The 22,934-nt window shown below is 42.5% G+C and overlaps 1 protein-coding gene across 8 annotated transcripts in view; it reads left to right on the top strand.

The window, feature by feature from the left end:
* The window catches only part of dachd (dachshund d), a 116,199-nt gene that overhangs the window by 83,668 nt on the left and 9,597 nt on the right, over nucleotides 1-22,934 (top strand). For all 8 annotated transcript variants that reach the window (XM_069663009.1, XM_069663007.1, XM_069663008.1 and 5 more), the window contains 2 exons: nucleotides 69-200; nucleotides 18,604-18,749. In XM_069663009.1, the coding sequence (XP_069519110.1) occupies nucleotides 69-200; nucleotides 18,604-18,749 (278 nt within the window). The remainder of the gene's footprint in view (nucleotides 1-68; nucleotides 201-18,603; nucleotides 18,750-22,934) is intronic.

The raw sequence follows: 22,934 nt of genomic DNA, 5'->3' as shown, positions 1-22,934 counted from the left end.
AAAAAAAACACCAATTTAAATATATGTCTCTTGGTAATGTTCCTGTTGTTTTGTCATCCTCTCACCAGCGGCACACCACAATGGCCTGTCCATGAACCATGCCCTGCTCGGCCTGTCCCCCAACATCCCACCTGGGCCTAAAGAGGGAGACCTGGCCCACGACATGAGCCATGAAGCAAAGAGGATGCACACTGACAAAGGTGAGACAAGAAGTTGTAGTCTACATAACACACCTACAGAAAATAGAACATTTTAAGCGGAGGATGTATAATGCAGCTTGTAGTTCCTTCTGTTCACAATGTATAAAAATGACAGGTGTTATTTGTGCTCTACTGGACAGGCTCTGTTCTCGGAGCCTAAAATATGAATTGTGACTCCTTCTTATAACAAAGTGATGGCTCAACACTTTATGGAGAGCTGAGCAATTTGGTAACTACACCGACACTGTAGCGTCAGGCGAATGTGCGCGACACGCAAGCGTCACAACAGCATTTATTTTGCACCGGCTGCCACTACAGCAAAGATGAGTCTCAAAGTCATCCAATGGTAGTTGCTAGGAATGCACAATATTGTTTTTGCCAATATCCGATATGCCGATATTTAAGTATGTCAGTTTTGCATTGATGTTTATGTTACACTCTGCTAGCGTCGGCTTTTGCTGTGAGTGTATTTGCGGCGTGTTTGAAGTTAAGTCCGGTAAAATGACGAGAAGGTGAGCTAACTGTTAGCTAGCTAAGAGTTGTGAAAGTAACTTCTTTTCATTGGCTTGAGTTTCTGTGACTTTTAAGTCTTTATTTGTATATTGTTGAAAACTCTGCACACACAGTGAATGCGCACACTCGCGCCGAGTTAATGGCGTAGCATTATGTCAAGCTTTTTTAGGGAATCATCGAGTATTTAGGCAGAATTAAAGCGCCGTTTTATCGGCGGAAAATATCGGCAGAAAAGTGACATATCTGCTGATGCCGAAATGTCATTATCAAGCCATAATCTGCAGATACCGATAACTTGCCGATGATATCATGCATCCCTAGTAGTTGCAATTCCTGGCCATAAAGAAAGGTGGCAGTGACACCAAAAAGTGTGCAGTCTGCCGGAAACAGTAGAAGCAGACAACTTTGAAACTGTCTTATTTCTTTAATTGTGCATAAATTCTGTATTTATGTTGGATGTAGAATCAAATGAGAATGAATGAATAGGATTGGCACCCAGATGATGAGGAAATGTATGTATTCACTGCTCTTTCAAATCAATCTTACCTGCTCATCTAGCCTATCAATAACTTCAATAGGAAACTGAAGTTGGTCAAAATGAAGAGATCACATCGTTTAACATTGATTCCTCAGGTTGTGTGCATGTATTTACAGAACATCAATGGCTTTCTATGCTTCACTGACGCACAGCGGCGGGGAAAAATAGACGTGACACGCAAAACGGACCGAGCAGCAGAAAATGACTCGCGTATCACGCCCGCCTCCCGCGCAGCATACGTGGCTGGTGGCAATTGCAGCACTGAATAACATTAGAGCGGTTCTGTCCCAGCACACGCGTGTCAAAGTACGCTTTAAATACGTTGCCTGTGTAGATTCCCCCTGAGTCTTCAGAAGTCACTAAATAAGCTACCACAGGCTAAATAGAATTCTCACACTGTTGTTGCTACCTGTGCCTTAAAGTGTAATCAACATAGAACCATATAAAACCTTTTTTCGTGCCAGTTCGAGTGGAATTTTATCACTGACGAAAAGAAGAAACCGTCGACATAGCAGAAAACTTTCCATCACCGAAAGAAACACTTAAGATTTCCATAAACTTTCCGGCCTTGAATGTTCATAATACAAATATGTAAGTTTTGACAGGTTTGCAGTCACCATCTGCATTCCTCTCGCTTTCAATTCATTATTACATTTCAAAAATACCTCCACTTGAAAGGCTCAGATTGCAGCTATCATTGAGTTTTACATTCCCATGCAGTCAGGTTGCTGCTGTAATAGAAGAGTCCTTATTGCACTTACAGTAAACAGTTGTGGAATGGTTCAGATCTCCTGTTAACAGGAAGAGAAAAAAGATGTTTTGGAAAGAAAAGAAAAAATTCAAAGTTCTCTGAAGTGATCTAAAAAAGACATTAAATATGACTAATGAATGTTAGCACATCACAAAGATTTGGCTTTTTGCTTTAAAGCTCCTGTGAGGAATTTTTTGCTGATTAAGAGACAGACTGAAATTCATTCTGATGACACTATATGAGCTACGAAAGCAAACCAAACCATCAGCAACAAGACTGATTATTTCTAGGGATGCACGATATTGGATTTTTTGCCGATATCGGATATGCCGATATTTTACAACTCATTTAGCCGATTACCGATACCGATACCGATATATTTTTCCCGCACACCTAATTACAGAGATCATCAACTCTCTTCTGTATTGGAATTAGCGTACAGTACATTTGTTAAAATGGTCGGGGTGACGGGTCTTGAGATGGTTAATCAAGCTTGTAGTGTTGAAAGACTTTGCCTTGGCTCCTCCTCGCATCACCGAAGCTGAGCAGTCATTGCAAATAGCAGTTTTGCTGTCTATTTCGGACACTTTGAAAAACTTCCACACCACGGACATTTTGGCTTCTAACTCTCTCATGCTGCATTGACGTTGCGCCGAGGTCGGGCATTTAATCAAGTGTGCAGCAGCCCATTATTTTATCGGTTAATAATATCGGCCGATACCGATAACGTGCCGACGATATCGTGCATCCCTAATTATTTCTATTTAGTTATTTTTAATGCCTGAAACTGGTGGCGGGGGGGGTAGGTGTCAGACGAAGCGATTAGCTGCACGCTGCCTTTGTTTACATTTTCCAGGGCAGACATGTAAAGTGAGTGATACATATGACTGTTAAAGAAAGCAGGATGAGATTTATTGTTAAAACCCACCACTTAAACATGTACAGGACAAAATCGGCAAAGAGATAGCAGATACGGCTTTGTCCACAGGGGGCGCCACAATCAACACGAACGGAAAGTTCCTCACAGGAGGCTTAAGATTAAGTTTTTTACTTCTACCTTTGTTAGATAGGACAGCTCATGAGAGAGAGGAAGTGTGGGGAGAAGAGAGTGGGTGCAAGTGATCAGCAGACCGAGAGTCGAACCTGCGATCAGTGCGTCGAGGACTGTAGCCTCTGTACACGGGGCGCCTGCTCTACCAACTGAGCCAAACCAGCGCCACACACTGATATTTATACAAAAATATGAGAAATTATAAGTCTGCTGCAATCAATTGTTAAGTAAATCCTGCTAGCTACCGGTGCTGTAGCTAGCAGTAGCTGGCAGCCTACGGTAACGTTTATTGTTGGGTGGCAGCTGCAGTGCAGTCATGACGGTGCATGTCCGTGACGAAGCATTAGCAACAATTAAGTTCGTTTTCCTCGCTTAAAGCAGCGTGGAAAAACAGCACGGCAGCATATTGTACAAAGGAGATGTTGTAGCAGCTGGGACCAGGAAACAGTTTAATGCTGAGATGTGACGTCACCACTTAACAACCGGGATAGCGCCATCATCTGGATAAAATACTGTAACACAATAACATACCTGTCTCTGCTTTTTATACAGGTATATTGGTCGCACCGGTATATCAGAATCAGAAAGACTTTATTTCTCCCCGGGGGGAAATTAGGGGACAGTAGTCCCGTATTAGACAGTAGGATGCAGCCTACTTTTTAGATGAAAAAGAAAATGTAAAAAAAATAATTAATTGCCAACTATTCTGATGGATTAGTAGGTTTGAGAGATAATTTTTCTAGCTTCTTGAATGTGATGAGTTTATTGTCATAGAGGAGTAAAATAGCTGAAAATAAACATCTTTTGGTTGTGGACAAAACAAGACATTTAAGTTCTAGTAAACATTTTTTTTTGTTTTTTTTTAATTTTCTGACATTTTTTTGATCAAACAACTTAATAATTAATTAAAAAACCATTAAGATATAAAATAAGCAGCTCAAGAGATAATGAGCTCTTTGCTTCGAGCTTTATGTTTGCTCATGTGTGCTCTTTCCTGACATTAACTAAAGAAAAATCTGAGAAATGTTAAACCTCAGTCACATTGTCCACACTAAATGTTGTTATTATTAATTGCTGACATTATTCCATTATCATCTTGCTGAGCTCGGAGAGAAGAAAAAAAAAGATAGAAATCTACTAAGCGTGGCGGATTAAATACAAAATGAAGCAAATAATAGATTTCAGTATTCTCTGTTGGTTTTGAGCAGAGCAGAGGGGGGGGCCGTGCCGCGCTGCAGTGGGTGAGACAGGGTGAGACGGGGTGGGGTGAGGCTGATAATGATATTAAAACCACTGTGGAAATCATTGGGCTGTACGTTCCCTGTTGGCCAGGCTGACGTGAAGATCAGTGTTAGACCTTCACTCACAGGGTGTGAAGCAGTGAATAGTAATAATTAGCGGGATCATGAGTTGAATTTATGGGTCACAAACTGTCTAACTGTCTGTGTATGTGTGTGCAAAGGGGGAGGAGGGGTAGGGGTGGGTGTATTTGTATGTGTGACAAAAAGAGAGTGGTGCAAACAGAGCAGCACAAACACACAAAGCAGGAGGTTTATCCAAGTATCCACACGCTAAATCAACTGTTTCCTCAGTAGCAGACATCTAACTTCTCAGCTGAAGTGCCTCCTCCATGCACACACGATCAACACAAATGGACTGTAATTCCTCCGCAATATTAGAGGAGAAAGCAAATGACCGAGCAATCCACACCAATTCTCGCTAGTTGACCCACACACACATCTCCGCGCAAACACGCCGTATTATCTTTGAGATTGTCAATTCCTAATATGTCACTGGACTTGATTAGGATTCTGGGCTCTCCAGCGTGTGCACCAGAGGTCTCGGGCTGCGGAAAACATTTTTATAAAATAACCCATTAATGCAGAGGAGTGCAACTAAATTAGTTACCAATTTGCTGAGCATGAATTAATGAAGAGAGCTTCTCCCGGCTCCCACAGTTGTAATTTTCATAATAACCCCAGACCTTTATTTGGCAGGTTGTTTAGTTTTTTCGTTTGAAGGTTTTCATTAGTCTAATGAGGACTGTGCAAGGGCGAGCAGTCAGCACAATTTACATGAGGAAGCTATCATAATAAATGAGGCAATTTGAATAACATGCACAGGTTTATGCAGCGAGATAAGAGAGATTGTAGCAGCCAGATTCAGAGGTAACCAATACATTAGAACCAACTAATAACCAAAGTAATTCCAATAAAAGCTTTAAGTGAAGGGAATAAAATTAATGATAGATATATTGAACTGTAATGATATGATAAATGATGCATTAGATTAATAAAATAAATGCGTTCCATTGTTACAGGGGGGAGAGGCCCCTCCATCCGAAGCTTTGTTTATGGTGAGCTTTTTAATTAGGCTTGTTCATCGCATCAGTTTGTTTAGATAAATGAGATAACATTCCAATGGTTTAATGATATCTCTCCACTTGTTTGATCTTTATGATCCTGGCAGAGCATTAAATTAATCTCTTGCAATGCACTCTTAGAAGAGAGCACAGCGGGCGCAGAGGAAGGATGCAGTGCCCCGGCTCTCAGGGAGGCGATTTAAATAGCCAGACACCTCAGAGACAGCCACTATAATGTCACATCACTCATATCCTATGAACACGTCTCATCTTTTTCATGTCATCTCTGCTGATGAAGGACAAAGGCTGTTTGTTGTCAATAAAAAGGCCTGTTTCCAAAGTTGTGTCACCGAGTGCACAGTAACCAGATGGCAACTCCGTTTTTTCGTTTGAACTTGATTATTTTTTGTCCAAATTTCGCCCAAGAAGAAAAAAAGTGGCAGATTAGATGTTGTGTGAGAAAAAAGGGGCTAGTAGAAAGCAAAGTGTTATCTCACATGAGACTAATTGAATTGCTTCAAACAGAAAGTCTGTGGCGAAAGCTTCCGACAAGCCTCTGTCTCGTGAAACAGCAGGTAGCTGACAAACAAGGGGAAGTTTGAAAGGTACGGAAGCCTTTGGCTGTAAACTCACTTTGGACATCAAACAATTGACATCATTTTATTTCCTCGGGGAAAAAGGTGTTTGAAACTCAAGCCATATGTATGTACGTGGAAGTATAGGAGGTTTCTGTAAATACCATGTGGCGGTTTCAGCATTTTGCCAACAACAAATTTCTCCACTTTTCCTCAGCCCCCCCCTCTGCCGTTAAACTCTTTTATTCTGAGCTAAAACGCCTGACAGGAGACTCTAACACACTATGTAAACTGATTCTGTTAAAAAGTGTGTGATTCAAAGGTAATCTGATATCGGCACTTCCCACTTGTTAAATGTTATGTATCCTTGTTGACATAGCAGGAGATGCACTCATACAGTAATGTTCTCCCCTGCACAAATGGATGCTTGTGGTGTGTTATGTCACGTAGAGGTGCATCCTTTCATACCTCCAGCAACAGTGGGACCACCACAACAGACTTTTTTACTTCCCGATACCAAATCCGATACCTAGATTTGAGTATTGGCCGATACTAAGAACCCATTCGATATTAGTACATTTAAGAAAAACACATAATATTGGTGGAAAAAACACAGAGGCTGTCATTTTGCTAGCTTTGACAAATGTTACACTCACTGCTAGCACTTCACTTTTGTTGTTTGTTATTGTCAAACGATAATTTCAACAGAAACCAGTTGATTTTGGGGGCTAATAGGTTATGGAATATATACCCGATATTACCTTGTAGGCAGAATCAGAGGCCGATACTGATATCGATACTGATATCGGTATTGCAACAACACTAGACTTGAGTATTGGCCAATACTAAGTACGCCCCCGATACAAAATTTCATGTAAAACAGTGAATGCTGACTTTATGATTAGCATCACACTCTCTGCTAGCAGCAGATAATTCTGATTTGTTATAGTCACATGATTAATTACCTGAAAAAGATACCTTTTTGTGGTGAGCTACGAAGTTATGGTGTGGTATCGGTTCATTGATTGCCATACTTGCAGATACCAGATACAGCATTTTAGACAGTATCAGAGGCCAATACCAATACTGGTTCCAATGCCGAGACTGATACCGGTATTGGTATCAGTATCAGTAATGGAAGAACTCTAGCCTATAATATTGGCTGATCGGTATTGAAAGAACTCCGGCCTGTAATATTGGCTGGTACTGGAGTGTTATTTCTTAAATTCACATGATGGTTCACCTCGAAAAAGGTACAAGTATGGGATCAACTGGCAAACTCAATGATTTCCGATTTTAGGTAGTATTGGAGGCCAATAGCGATACTGGTTCCAACGCCAATACTGGTATCTGTATCGGAACAACTCTAGTGTATAATATTGCCTGATTGGTATTGGAAGAACTCTAGTCTATAATATTGGCTGATCCTTTGTACTCCCTAGTAGTCGAGTGTTATTTCTGAAAGTCACATGATGGTTCACCTCAAAAAGGTAAATTTTTTCTGGTGGGCCACCAAGTTATGGTATGGGATCCACTGGCAAACTGTGCGATATCTGATACTGCATTTTAGGCAATGTTGGAGGCCAATACTGATACTGGTTCCAATGCCAATACTGGTATTGTTGTTAGAACAACTCTAGCCTGTGATATTGGCTGATCCCAATAACTCCCAAGTGCCGGCGTGTTTTTTCTTATGGTTCACCTCAAAAACTTGCTATACGCTATACTATACCACATTGTAGGCAGTATCGGTGGTCGGTATCGGAGCAACTCTACTTGCCACGCCTTTTCTTTGTCAGGAGGCTCTCTACATGTCCAGTTGATGTGCTTAAGGCTGCACAATCTGCAGCCCCAGTTTACTGTCTGAATGATGAAGTGGTACCAGTGTCACACTCTATTACATGCAGCAGCTTTGGGCAAGGACCTGTGGACGCTGATGGGCTCATGTAGAGAGTAAAAAAAAGATGAAAAAGACAAAAAAAAGTGATTTCCAGCCTTTGTAGTCTTTGTTCTGCTGCTTCTTTGCATAAGCATTTGCAATGATAAAAAGGAAGTCGAGGGACTTTGGGTCAGGCGTAAAGTTTTCCGCCTCAGTTTTGTGCTCTTTTTGCGGTGTAAATATTTCACTGACATTGATGGTATCTCCGTACAGTATCATTAAAAGTTGGATATGCTCGGTGTAAGCTCCTTCTCTTCATCTTCCTGACTTTAATGCACAGTGTTTTGTTCAGTCCTCCCGATGTCCTTGGCGTTGCGAGCTTCAAACACATGCTGACTACCTGACTTTCCCTAAGTCAGGAGGCAAGATCATTAGCCATCACAACCCTGAAATGTGACTTGGCAGACAATAATGCTTTATGATCAAACAACTTGTCAGTGCGTCCTGTTGAAATGAAAGAGTGCAAAAAAATAATTCAATAGAGGATCAATCAAATTTCCCCCCAGCCCGGGTGAGAGAGATTGCTGATGGTGCAGAGAGGGGGCTATTCCTCGAGGACACGGGAGTTCATTTGGATATTTGTTCTCCCCCTCATGAATGTTCCATTGCGTGACACCATCTCCTGCTAATCACATTTCACTGAAAAGGGGGGATGCTTTTAGGGACGTTGAAAAGAGAGAGGTTCTTTTTAATCTTTGAAATGCCTCAAAAGTGACAGAATGCTTTCTCCTGCCAAGACGTGAGCCTCGGATGGGGAGATAAATATGCTGTGGTCAGCTAAGTGTATCTAGTGAGCAGAGAGGCAAATTTAATAATGCATTATCATTCACTGGCGAAGGTGAAATCTCCCTGTCCATCAGAAGGCTGAGGCCTGTTTCATGTTACCCTTCACTGCAAATGAACAAGTGCTTTACTCAGCCATACCAGAGATGCACAGTAGGCACCGGTGCTCTCTTATATATGCTGCTGTGGACTGTCAGGAAAGCAGGTCTGTAATCAAAGCAATCATCTATCAGACTTGACTGGAGACAGTAATGATCACAGTCTTTATCCTGATAAAACTCTTTTTGAACAATAGCCTTCGTTTTGTTTTTTTCTTCCCCTCTCTGAGAACACAAGGTGCGTTTTACATATCTGAGCATCTGCTGTTATGCAGATTATGGGAACATATTTACCCGGATGCCCTTGGACAACAGCATTAAACAATTATGAAGATTATGTACAATGCAGGAAATTTGCGATTCAAAACAATTCTCAGCTGCTGCAACTGTTGCAGACAGATAAGGTTGACCCTGAGTATGTATTTCTGTACTTTTTCCAGACATTCTGCAGGGCTGTTTGTATAATTTAATATTTACATGTAAACAGTAATTAAGTGATGCAGCCGACATGCCAGGGCCAGGCTCTGCCAAGGTAAACACCAGGCCCTAGTAGTTTGCCACAGTCCATCATGTTTACAGACTTGCAGAGCCGAGTGCTGTTTGTGTGCTCTGCCTTGGCAAAGCCCATAAAACACCGCCGATTGCGCGGCGAGTGTTGAACACAGTCGCTCTTATCGTCTGGCAGTCTGCTCGCCGACTTGAGGACATTGTGAGTCAAACCTTTAAATTTTCACTCTGCGATAATTACGCCGCTATACTTGAGCTTTTATATCCTTTCACTGAGAAAGTAAATCATTCCTAATAAAGAGAGGAAGAATAGGGGGCGGAGGGAAAAGTGCTTGAGGACTAATTCTCTTCACTCCCTCCCTCTCTGCGCTCTATTCTGCGTTTTGAAAGCCTTTCTCTGAGTATTCCAGTCACCTTGACTTTGCAGCTGCAGCCTTATAGTCTGTTGCTTATCCTGCCTAACCCCAGCCTGTCAATTAGGTGTTTAAAAATTAATCTCTTTAACTGGAAATACCATGCCAGCTTTCTTCCGTCTGTAAATGAAGTGTTATTAATTCACACAGCGCAAAGCCAGTGTTATGAATAATGTTATCAAAACAGATTTCCACACGTTTAACACGTCGCTCCTATTAAAACCCCTTAAGTATTTTTATAACTGTGAAACCAGGACTGCTAATGGATTTGCATCCGTTTTTTCTGAGCTCCTACAGCAGAGCAAGTGCTCCTAAGCCTGGCCTTTTAAAGTTTACATTTCCCGTTTCCTCTTTTGTTCTTTCATCTTCATTTAAAAGCAGCTCAGTATATCCAGTCTGGATTAGTGCCAGGCGGCGTCGACGCTCGTTCGGCAGCAACAGAACGGCACCGCCTCTCCCTGTAGGATTGCAATGCCAGGCAATGACACCAATGTGTCTACTAACCCCCCCACCCCGCCCCGCACACACACACACACACACACACACACACACACACACACCCTCCTTCCCCCCTCCCAAACCCAGCGCAGCTCTGATCTAGCAGCAGGCTATCTGGCCAACCACACCAAGCTAATACTTGTTCCATTAAAACCTGGTGATTACGGGGGATTTCCTCTCTGTTTGTTTGTTTGAATGCTTAATTATCAATATGTAATTGGCATGTGTATTGTGATGTCGGGTGCATATTCCGGTGGCATATTTTACTGGAATGCACATTGCTATCGGGGACAAACAGGACTCCCCAGTCACTGTCTAAGTTAAGCTGCATGAGAAGTTGCTCTAATGAATTAATAAATGCTAAACAAAGAAGGACTAAACAAAGAGGGAGAAATAAATGGCTTGATGATTAGCGGGTCAGAGAGATTAGTGGGGTATACAGTACCAATGATCCCCCTCTGAAATGGGAATGATTCAGGCAAAATACCCGATCAATAGTTTAGGCCAATTTAATCTCTGGGATTCTTCTGTCAATAAATGGACCCGGTCAACGGAGGTCAATATGCAAAGACAATCTAAACACCTTCAAAGTGCCTCACTATAATGTCCTTCCTCCAGTATTGTCTCCCTGACACTTTGGGCTCATAGTCGATCGGTGAATTACGGAAATCTATTCAAGCCTGCCTGGCTGTAATTTGCTCCTCTGAGCCACAGGTTTATTTCTTGCTCCTCCAACTCGAGCCTCGCCCTCCTGTTTAACTAAAAAACTTAAGGTCACAGATTCAGCGGCGAAATCTCTTAACATTTACTCACCTCGCCCCCCCGTTTCTGTTTCCAGCGCTCTAACCGCCGTCGCCTCTCTACAAAATGCCATTTTGTCTCCACTACTGTTTCCCTTTAAGAGCTCATTTGAAGGTGTGCGCTGGCAGAAACAAAAGTCCTGTATGCTTTTATGCAGTCATCACAGTCAGCCAAGCCTGTAATCCTCAGAGGTCCGATAATGACATAGCCCCTGCATTTATTACATGGAGGAGAGGAGAGAGGGAAAACGCTGACTTTGAACAAATGAACACTCTGACCTTTATGCAATAAATATGACATGGGCCGCATAAAAAGACAAGATATCTTCCTCCTGAATGGAAGTCAACACGGATTCTGCTCCCCTGCCTCTTGCTCTCTCTCCCTCTCTCTCTCTGTTTCCATTCCTCCTCCCCTCCCTCTCTCATGCTTGTTTTTTCCCTCTCCCTCTTTTTCCAGCTAACAGTTAAACAAATGATGAAATCAATGTGAATTGTTGTCGCCGTAGGATTGCAATCTAAGCTCCAAAAGCGCCATTTGTAGCTCATAATTCTCCCTGTTGTTGCAGTAATACACATTACGTACATTGCAGAATATTATGCACAATATGTCAGTAGATTACGGTGTTAGATTTAATCATTCGCGTGTGTTTTCTGCACGACAAAAGCATTAAAAAAACTGTCTTTTTCCTGCCATGGAAAAAGACAGAGAGAATCAACCTTTCACTGCGTCTCCCGCATCTCGCTGTGATCCCAATTGAGCAACGCGATTGTCTCCTTTTGTCACCTCACACCGCCTCCCTGACAGTAAAGGATTTATGGTTATTTCCTCCATGCAGCCTGTCCATCTGTGGCTCTATCTTCATATGGCCTTGAGAATACGATTCAATTTATTAAGGCAAAGCAATGGACTCATTACTTTAAAAAGGTGGCAAGAGAGGGAGGCAGAGAGAGGGAGAAGTGACACACTGAATTGGTTATTAATGGAAAGGCACAGCCATAGGGCAGTTGAAATTTAATGATATCCTACAAGAAAATATGAGGGTGTCACTCTCCAAAAAGTCATGCTAAATGTCAACATTTTAAGGTCCCGGCGCTAATTTTATGCCTGTGCACAGTAATGTTTTGGAGAGCATTTAGGAAACACGGCCCAGTGGCCAGCCTGATTATCCCGCTCACCTTCTCTCCTCTCTCCAAATGGGTTTGTGCAGCAAGCGATTTCATCTCTAAGTGAAGGGAACATTAGGGCGGGGAGAAAGAGAGAGCGATAGAGGAAAACACGCGGTTTGATTTTCATGCTGTGATAAGAGAGTGGGAGCCAAATGTTACCTGTTAATCTAGCCCAAACCGACCGGGGCTCTTGACTTTGTCCCCCAGCAGGGATGGGGCAAACACTCATTTTCCTCTCTCCGTGATGAAAAGGAAATTAGCTTAAATGTGATGAGGGCACATTAGTGTGTGCGACGTGCGTGTGTGTAATGAGTGTGTACGTGTCTGAGGGTGTTTTGTTTGCGTGCGTCTGCGTGTGTTTTCTCTTTCTTCACAGAGTGTACAGAACCTTACACACACACACACACACATGCACAACATATGTCAGAGATTCTGAAGTCTTTGATCGTCACTCACAATCTCTGTGGATTTCCTGCGTGTCTTTAGATACTTTGACGCCACTGTTAACTCAAACCCACAATGCTCTTCGAATCATTTAGGGTCTCATGTACAAAAGAGTAAGCATCTAAAAAGTATTGGAAATGAGTTTAATCCCAATTTGAACGTTGAACGAGGAGTTATGGATGTGGACGTGGTTACACTCACACATTTATTATGATGATTACCTCCTTGAACCAATCACAATGTGTTTCCTTCAGGCTTATGCTCACTTTAAAGCTACTGTTAACCCAAAGCCACAATATCCTTTAAGGGCCTGTGTCCACTAACGGCTTTTAGCGCTCTCAGTTGCCGCGCTCGTGCCGCTTCTCCCCTCACCGACCAATCAAAATCAAGAAGGGGCGGGACTTCAGATATCAACTTGTCAGCAACGTTAAGGGTGGAGAAGCTAATTCGTTTTTTTTCAAGGGTGCAATTTCCAGCTGTAGAGCTGCTGCTAACGTCAGGACACGACCCCTTCCTTAGTTTTTATGTTTTCTATGTAAAATGTCCTTGAATAAAATATTATGCAAACAGAGCGACAGCTTTTGTAGCCTAGCAACAGTAAGCAGCGGTGAGAAGCTCTCTGAAATTGAGGTCGTGGGCACACGTTAGTGGACACAGGTTCTTAATCGTGTAATTCAGGGTCTTATGTACATAAGAGTCAGCATCTTAAAAGTATTGCAAAGTAGTTTTAATCCAAATTTGAAATACTGTCATTTTAATTCTTATATGAGGTTTTAATTTGACGTGTCTAAGTAACTTAACAAACCAAACATAACAAGAGTCACACACAATCTAACTGTTTCCTGCAGGTTCTAGCTTACTTTAAAGCCACATGAAAACAGAAACTGGCGGTAGCCTTTTAACTCTGTGATTTACACGTACATAAAAGTCAGCATCTAAAAGATTCTAGAAATACTAAAAAAATTGTCAACTTTCTGAGATTTGTTCTGATATTTGGTTTGTGTTGGCTGTTTCTCTTTGACCTTTGTTAGAAAAGTTATGAATTATTTCAGCAAACCATAAAGTAGTAATAAGGCTGCTGTTCAGCTTTTTGAGTGTCGACCACGGTTGAATATTTTGGGCTGCAGGAGTTTAGAGGCGACCGTTTTGAGCACAAGTCTTGAGCATCGCCGTACAGAGTTCAGAGTTCAGTCACAGTTTATGCCTTTATTTTGGAGAGAGAACAGTGGACAGTGGCGGAAATGGGGGAAGAGAGAGTGGGGACGACACGCGGCAAAGGGCTGAGGGCGGGAGTTGAACCCAGCGCCGCCGCATCGAGGACTATAGCCTCTGTATACGGCCGCCGATTTAACCGCTGAGCTGAACCGGCGCCCGTCTGATAATGTGTTTTAAAGTAACGCTACAGAGCTGTCATTAAGTTTGGCTTTCAGAGCTCTGAAAACAAGTAGAGGCGCACCCAGCTGGAAATTTTTAGTTCTAAAAACGTAATGTTTTGAGCGGGACGTTTTTATTTGGTTCCCAAATGTTTCTTTAAACGTTCTCTGAAAACATTTTCAGAAAGTTGCAGTGAGAACGTTCTTTTGTTAACAAATCACATTTCAGAAACGTTTTATAAATCACGTTCTGATAGATCAGGCCGTACTAACATCCTGAAAAGATCCTCAGAATGTTGCTGTAAGTGTCTTTGTTTTTGTGTAACATTGAGCATATGTTTTATAAAAGGCGTTCTGACATCCCAGGCCTCAGTAACATCCTGAAAACATCTTCAGAATGTTGCAGTTAAAACGTTACGTCTTAGTTTAAGTTTTAACGTTACAAGAACTTTATTTGACATGATAAACATCCTTAAAACGTTCTTTGAATATTTGATTAAAACGTTTTCTCTCAGACGTAATTAGAACCTATAGGTGATGTTAGCCAATGTTATGGGAACGTTCCCTGCTAGCTGGGATGCAGCTGCACAACGCTGAGTGTCAATCAAAAAGTGATCTGCCACGCCCACACGGTCTTCTTGAGAAATTGTCCAAGCAGGAAAATTAGCTGTTTCTGAAGGTTTTCTAACATTTATAACCGCTTGTTTTCACTCAGATTGTAGCAGATGCTTTAAAAGACTCTCAACTTTGATATGGTACCTGCATTCATACGATTTCAAGCCAATTTTCCACAGGCATTAAAGGAGGGTCAAAACCTCCAGGAGTTGGATTATGTTCTATCGTGTACAATTTTTCGGTGTACATGTCCTTTGTAAACACTTCAAACCTGTATTTACAAGCATGCAGAAATCTGGAGACATAAAATAATATCCACAGTTATTAAGTGAGCCTGTGACATCCTGTAGTAGCAGTTTAAAACTATCTCACAGATAAAGCTGAATTTATTTCGCCTCAAAGACCCTCCAGAGTGCAGACATCATTTGCAAGATAAGCTCATGTTTTTTTAAAGTGCTCAAATTGCATGCAGCTACTTTTTTTTCTGCCCAGCTCTGCAGCAGCGCATGTGTACCAGAAGACAGATATTTCCCTTGACAAGATTTTTCCAAATCCAGCGCTTTAAGTGCAGGTGGAATAATGCTGTGTCGGCTGCTAATGGCCGTCCGAGAGGTCATAACTACTCCATTTGAAGGAGGCTGCTTTCTCCGCAGCCCTGGCAGGTCAGATCAAATGTAATTGTGCAGTGAAAAGCAGTTCCTTTGCTTTGTGTTTGCCTGTGCTGACAACCTCCAGGTTTAGCATTCACTTCTCCTGCTGGGAGGAACACAGGTTTGCAAGGACAAAGGCTTCACCTGTCAATATATCACACTGACTGGCCGGCCAAATGTACCTCTGCTCTGCCTCTCACTTCCCCCCCCTTCCCTCTCTCCTATCTCTCTTCCTCTCTGTCACTCTCTCATTCTCTGCACATTCTACCCCAGCCTCCTCTTCCTCGGACTCAGCCTCACCTATCTATCCATCCATCCATCTTCTGTCTTCAACCATCTATCTCTCATTCCTGGCATTCTCCTCTTTTCTCTCTCCCCGTCTTTGTGCGTCTTTTCCGTATCTTCCTCTCCTCCCCTCGCTCGAGCCGCCTCCGTGTGAGGACTCAGCTGAAATGTCCTGAGGGACCCAGTTTCAAACACAGGAACCAGAAACATATGGCACATTTTCAACTCCCAAGGTCAATTACAGCTATTTATCCAGAGATTGCAGCTAAATTTCCCAAGGTTTCTTCTAGATTTACCGCAGATTGCAATGTGTGTCTGTCACATTTTAAATCAGGCCACTTTCCTCTCCAGCTTCTCTCCACATCCCTGCGACTTTCCATCAAATATTTCAAAGGGCTTTCAAGTGGGTTTTAGACATGTTTTATCTCTGGTTATCATGTGCCCCATCTTTTTTTTTTTTTTGCCTCAGCTTTGCTAGGTCCAAGTGCCGCTCGCAACACAAATCTAATAACATGTAAATTGGAGATAAGCCCAGATCCCTCCAAGTGATATTTTTTACATTCATAGTTTGTCAAGTCAATTCCTGGGTCCCTGTTTTAGCAGCACAACACATGAGGAGTGAGAAAATTAACTGGATAGGTGATTCATCATTGCTAGCACACTGTCAAGGACTCCCTCTGCAGCTATTGAGAGCAGGGTGGAGGAGGAGGACGGAGAGTGGAAGAGGAGAAGGGGGGGGGCGTTGTTTTAAATTATGGCATTTCATTCAGAATGCATTGTATTTACAGCGCCCCATTTTTATTTGTGGCTCCTATTATCCGCCGAAACAGTTGTGCATGAAATGTTATTTGTGACAGGGGTGACCCGCGAGTGTTTTTCCACACAGTATTTCATAGGCGGGGGGGGCCTTAACTGTACCTTTAGCGTACGGTAAGCACAAGAGGCTGTCACAGCTGCTGTTGGCAGCCTTGCTAGTGGAGAAATATCACCTGGAAACAGAGTACTCCATTCCACCGGCCCCCATCACTCCAACGCCTGTCGCTGTAATTAAGTTGAAGTCAATGATTCTGGAGCGATGGTGAGAAATAAACATGCAAACACATGCCAGCGTTTGCAGCCAGAAATCAGAGGGAGGGAGGGGGGCGATAACATTAGAAGCACAGAACGCACAGATCTAGATCATGTTCGGCTGCAATTTACATTTGAGTTTCATTAAGCCACTTTTGATTATATTGATTGAATTAGCCACTTATTAGCTTCCAATTTCTTCCTTTTAAATGGCGGCGTTTATGCGCAGCTCCTGGTGGAAATGTTATCTGACAGGGGGTGCTGTACGGTAGTTGGAGTCTGTCGAACACAACACGCTGTTTGCTTTTCCCAGAGCATGACAGGTTGTTTCCCCTGCAACAAAGCCATCAAATATTCCGTGTGATCCAACATTGTGTTGGAGGGGAGGCCTGCTGAGTGGGAAGCCGGAGTTTGTTAAAGCAATGATTTATGATTAATGCCAACACTAAATAAGGGACAAAGTGCCTACAGTACAAATCAATTACAAAGCTACAACAGCAGACCTTTCCCCGAGGTCTACTAACGTCTCTAGTTGTTATGGTGATTTTATTGGAGGTGGGTGATGCGGGCGTATAACACATGCAATACATCTATATCAACCTGAGCTGGAGCCAACTGTAATGCTTTTGATCTTTGATTAGTTATTTTATTGAGATAAAATGGGACTTTCATGTTGTGCCACTGTGTAAGGAGAGTGCGTTTTACATCTCCACCCAGACGCCCACCTCAGAACGCAGGCAGGACCGCGCCGAACAAAACAAATTAGCGCAGGAGTGCCTTCTTAAAAGTAGGCAATTCATTATTTTTATGAAGTCAAATTATAAACAAATTTTAATCCATTAGGCAACCATCCATTCTAATTAATCAACAGGAGTGAACTCCATCTGAAAAGGGAGAAAGGTTGTTTACTCTCTCCACGGACCAGCGGTGCATATTTCACCATCTTCCCCCTCTCCGACGTAAAAAAAAAGCTCCTCCAAATTACAAACCTAAACTGTGAATCCGCGCACTCGACTTTTGGCGCCGAGATGTTTCCAGGGCATTTGCAGATGCTTGAAATAATCTCCAATGTTTTTGCTCAATCTGCTCTGAGGATGGGTGAAATAAATACTTTAAACTAATTAATGTAAGACCAGCTGTTCCCAGCACTTGGCTCGCGTTGGTGAATATTGATGGGAGGGAGAGAGAGAGAGGCAGGGCTGTTTCGGCTCCACTCGCTGTTTGTACAAGATTCAGCCTGCCACATAAACAGATATGAATAGTGGATGAGAGCAGAGAGGTGCCGTGCTCGACACAGCCAGGGTTCCACATTACAAATAAAACTTTTTATCATTAAATTAAACAGCTGATGGGGCAGAATTCCTGCGGTGGCTTTTTTTTGTTAGTTTTTTTAATAAACTGTCTCTCTGCAAGATGCTCGCACTTAAAATCTCTGGCTCGCCGGACAAAAACATGTGTCAGATCTGATGGGGCAACAAACGGCCGAGTGTGACATACTGTTTTAGTTTGACCAGGCTGGATCTGTGTCTGCCGGTCTGCCTCCTGCTTTCCCTCCCTCCCTCCTCTGCTCCTCTTTCCTCCTCTGAGGCCCGGAGGAGAGGCTGGACAGCAGATGGCAGGGCCCTACCCCTCCGCCGGTGATGAATGGAGGATGATGTCATCTTCGGTTTGACAGGCACCCGTGCGTGCGTACACAAAGGAAGCCCGAGCCGCTGGGGTCGAACTGCGGGCCTGCTTCTGATTTTTAGGATCCACATGACATCTTTTAAATGGTGGAAGCTGGATTTATGTCCTGGTTGATTCTGTGTAACCCTGTACTCAGGAAGAAATACAAAGGAAGCTCAAAGGGATCAGACAGTCTGCTTCTAAGAGGGAAGGGGGGGATCAATACTGTGTCAGAAACTTAACTACTTTAAAAACAGCATTCTTTGAGTAATTAATATATTTTCACTGTTGTTATTTTGTCTTTGCAGAGGATAACTCAATGTGCAACCCGACAGCAAGAGACAGCTACGAGAGGTTGTCATTGGCTGGACAGGCTCTGCCGCCTGGCTTCCCCTCACCATTTCTCTTCCCAGACGGCTTGTCGTCAATAGAGACTCTCCTCACCAACATACAGGTATTGTCCACTGAATTATAACTTCATAAAATGTTGCTGTTTTAAGCAGCTATGTTTAAAATCTGTGTGTAATCAGGGCAAATGTTATAACCATTCTGATGCCACAAGTGTTTGTTATGGACCAAGAAGATGATCCTCCGTGCAGCCACAGTGTCTGTGTTAAAGCTACCGCTTGGTGGCGCTAATAGGGAACATTATAGATTCTATATGAAGTTGCTACATAACAAACAACAAATCGCGACCCAAATTTTTCAACCATTCAAATGTATTTAATGAAAAAAGGTGCAGTTTGGACGTGAGATGGAAAAAAACATCACAGTGTGTCAACATCATAAAACACATGGGTGTAATAGTCAACCAAAATGACCAGCAGGGGGCAGAGCATCAGAGGAAAATATTCCCTCTACAATTCATTCAATTAGCAGCCGTTTTTTTAACAGAAATAAACTGAAAAAGTGCAACACAAATGCAACTACTGTCGAGCTCATCAAGTTTTAAGAATGTAAATGTAACTGGGACGACCCAATCAGTGGATACATGGAGTGTGAATCAACTACAGTACTGCTGCACACACGTCATAGGAAACCCATGTCCTTCAAAATAAAAGTGCAGCCTCGACTTTTCATCTGCGACCCATAAAAACCGGTGTGCGACCCACTTTTGGGTCCTGACCCACCAGTTTAGAACCATGGCTTTAAGAGATATCTTGTTTTCTGAAGTGTTGGATCAGATCAGATTGGGCTTACACGCTATTTGTTTAACAGACACCTGTGTACATCTCCGACCACAGACAACACAACAGTGAACTGTCCTTTATTCTAACTATCACTGCAGTCTTTCCAAAACACGCCCAAGAAGTACGTAAAAGTTTATCCAAGATCTTGGCATCTTTGATAAATACGCTCACTGGCCACTTTATTAGGTACACCTGTTCAACTGCTCGTTAATGCAAATATCTAATCAGCCAATCACATGGCAGCATTTAGGCATGTAGACATTGTCGATCTGCTGACGTTCAAACCGAGCATCACAATGGGGAAGAATAGGTGTTTAAGTGACCTTCAACGTGGCATGGTTGTTGGTGCAAAAACTCAGACGGCAACAATTTGCACGGGCTCACCAAAGTTGGACAATAGAAGATTGGAAAAACGTTGCCTGGTATGATGAGTCTCGATTTCTGCTGCGGCATTCGGACGGTAGGGTCAGAATTTGGCAGAATTAAGGAAGTTCTGAGGGCGAAAGGGGGTCCAACCCGGTACTAGGAAGGTGTACCAAATAACATGGCGGGTGAGTGCATGACTGAACTCAAGGTTCAATAAGCTGCAACTTTGGAAAACACTATCCAGAAATAGCAAGACAAACTCAAACTTAGCCAAGTCATACCAGTTCCCTCAACTTACCACATCATCACCAAAGCAGCTGCAGACCTGAACACGCCCATATAAGGCATTTTGAAACAATCTATGTTGTCATCAACAATCGAGGAAGTTGACATGCTTCCTCCACGATAGAAAAAAAGTGCATCTCAATGTTTTGTTCATTAGATGATGTTGTGTTATCCTCAGTTGAAGCCTTCTCATGCTGAATTATGTTTATGGTCGTGATGGAAACTCACATCATCCACATCCTCCTTCCTCTGTACTTAACACGGACATTAGGATACTCTCATTTGTGAATCTGCATACCTTAACAATACCCATCCACTCCGAGTGCCATTTAGACTTCAGCTCAAACGCCCTCAGTCAGAAAGATGAATGTATTTGCCTTCTGTCTGAGTGTAATGATGTGTGCACACCGCTGCCCTTCTCATTGCACTCGTACCGACGGCGTCAGAGTCCTGCGTCTCCTTTGGCTCCGCGCGGTAATTAGAAAAGCCACAAGTAAAGCCGCCGCACTCTCCCAACACTCCACTAAGTCATCTTTGATAATGATCCTCGCCTTGAATATTTATATACAAATCAACAAAATGAAACCAAGCAGAAAATTAAGATAAAGCAACTTAGAATAAATTGGGGTCAGAAGAATCAACAATTAGTAAGATATAGCCCAGTGCATTTGGTATAATTGCGTGTGGATGGGGAATAATTGTGATGAAAACGGCCGCGGTACTGTACAGCTTTAAGATGTTTCAATTCGCAAGTGTCAGGAGTATATTTGCAACGGCGGTAATGTAATTGATACATGATGAGATACTTGTCATTCATATTATTCATTCCTGCTGTGCTGATGGAGCTTTAAAATGAGCTGCAGGGACTAATACTGTAGCTTTAAACCGTTCCAGCTACAACTCTCAGACGTGGAGTTAAACAGGAGGAGATGGAAGAGAAGGAGAACAAGAAACATACAGATGTGCATGTGTCAGAGGACTCTCTAGGGAAGGTCAGCATCTTAACTATACAGACTGACTCTTTCGCTAGAATTGGAAGTAGCCTAACAAAGCTTTTAAAAATCAGATCAGAGTTAGAATCAGATTTGCAACAGAAGCAGGCAAGAGGTGGTGGAGTTACATCGAGAGGGAGCGGCGGAAGCTGTGGAGCAGAGACGTAAAGTTAGTTTACGTTCTAAATGTTCTATAATAACTTTATTTTATATAGCACCTTTAAAAACAAGAGTTTACAAAGTGCTTTGACAGCCAAGCAAACAAAGTATAGCAGAGAACAAGCAGATCACAAAACCAGCAACTCACAAGCAAAGCACAAAACCCAATAGGCAGCAGGAGAACCCACACAACCAAGACCAAGGGGACAAAGCAGGAAGAAGTAGAAAGAGTAAATAAAATAAAATACCTAAAAGAGATAAAAGAAAGGAAATAATGCAAAAAGAAATAAAAGCTGTAAAAGCAACAGGAGAGATAGAAACCAGTAAAGGCAATGAAACACAAAAGACACCAGAACTTCTCTGCACGAGGGCCAGTAACGAATACGCCTCTGATACTAGTGTGATTAGGAAATATACATTACTCGGCCACCGGTTTAGCTCGGTGCTCGTCCAATATACAGAGGCTGTGGTCCACGATGTGGTGCCCCAGGCTCGACCCCCGCCCTCGGCCCTTTGCCACTCTCTCTTCCCCTGTTTCCGACACCATCCACTGTCCTCTCTCTCTAATAAAGCCATAAAAGAGGACAAAACGATAATATAAAATATATATATAAACATAATATGGTGGAAAAGCTCAGATTTCTGACATTTTTCTAGCTTTAGCTAACATCACACTCTCTGCTAGCTTTTATTGTCTAAGTAGCTAATCTTTTTTTGGTATTACACACTCACCGATACATTTAAAATATAATCAGAGGCTGATACCGATACTAGCATCGATATCGGAGCAACTTTACTGTTATTTCTCCTTCAACCTTGTTCCGCGTAAAGTCTATTCACACTTGTATTTCACATCTCCAACCAAAAGAGGTCAGACCAGTGACTGTATATATAGATGGACAACGTGTCTCCATCTGCTCTCATTGTATGAAATTAAAGCCAAAACAGCCCCTGTGATAGGCGCTGCCATCTTGCGATGGTGACGTCATTTGGAGCCACTGAAAAACACAGTAAAGATCCCGCACGCCGCCATGTTTAACAGCAAAACAGCTTCTTGTGTTGGTCTGAAGCAGACGTTCACAAATATGGGAACTTCAATGACTGTAGTGATTGTTTTAGTTACGTCTCCTCTCGCCGTTCCTTCTCTACTCTGCTAATCAGGAACAGATCGGCTGCAGGAGCCAACAGAGCTGTCAATCATCCTTTTTACAGCATCAAATAACTAATTAAAAGTAAACTTGTCAGCATGATAAGAACTAACTATAATGACAGAAACCATGTTTGAGAACAATGTTTTTGACGTGTATTTTGATTTTATAGTTTGACTCATGTCCCATCTGTTAACAGGGAGGAGGCGGGCTTTATGACCTATACTGCAGCCAGTCAGCAGGGGGCGCTCGACATGTTGTGGCTTCACTTTTAGGGAGCTGCCACGTCATCCATCTTTTTATTCAGTCCATGGGTCAGACATTCAAAGCTCTCCCACACCAGTTTATATTATTCATTATTTGAAAACAGTTATTAAAAATCCTCTGCTCGACCCATGTTTCTGGTTCTTTCCAGCGCTGTGGAGCAGCTAAAAGAGAGCGACATCTTCACAGATAAAAGCAGCACTAAAGGTGGTGATACACCTGAAAGCAGTCATGT

Source organism: Semicossyphus pulcher, unplaced genomic scaffold, assembly GCF_022749685.1.
Source record: "Semicossyphus pulcher isolate SPU_LCO1_2020_fin unplaced genomic scaffold, fSemPul1.0.p SCAF_15, whole genome shotgun sequence".
Lineage (NCBI taxonomy): Eukaryota > Metazoa > Chordata > Actinopteri > Labriformes > Labridae > Semicossyphus > Semicossyphus pulcher.
Note: the sequence above shows the minus strand (reverse complement) of the source record. Positions and strands in the feature narration are given on the sequence as shown.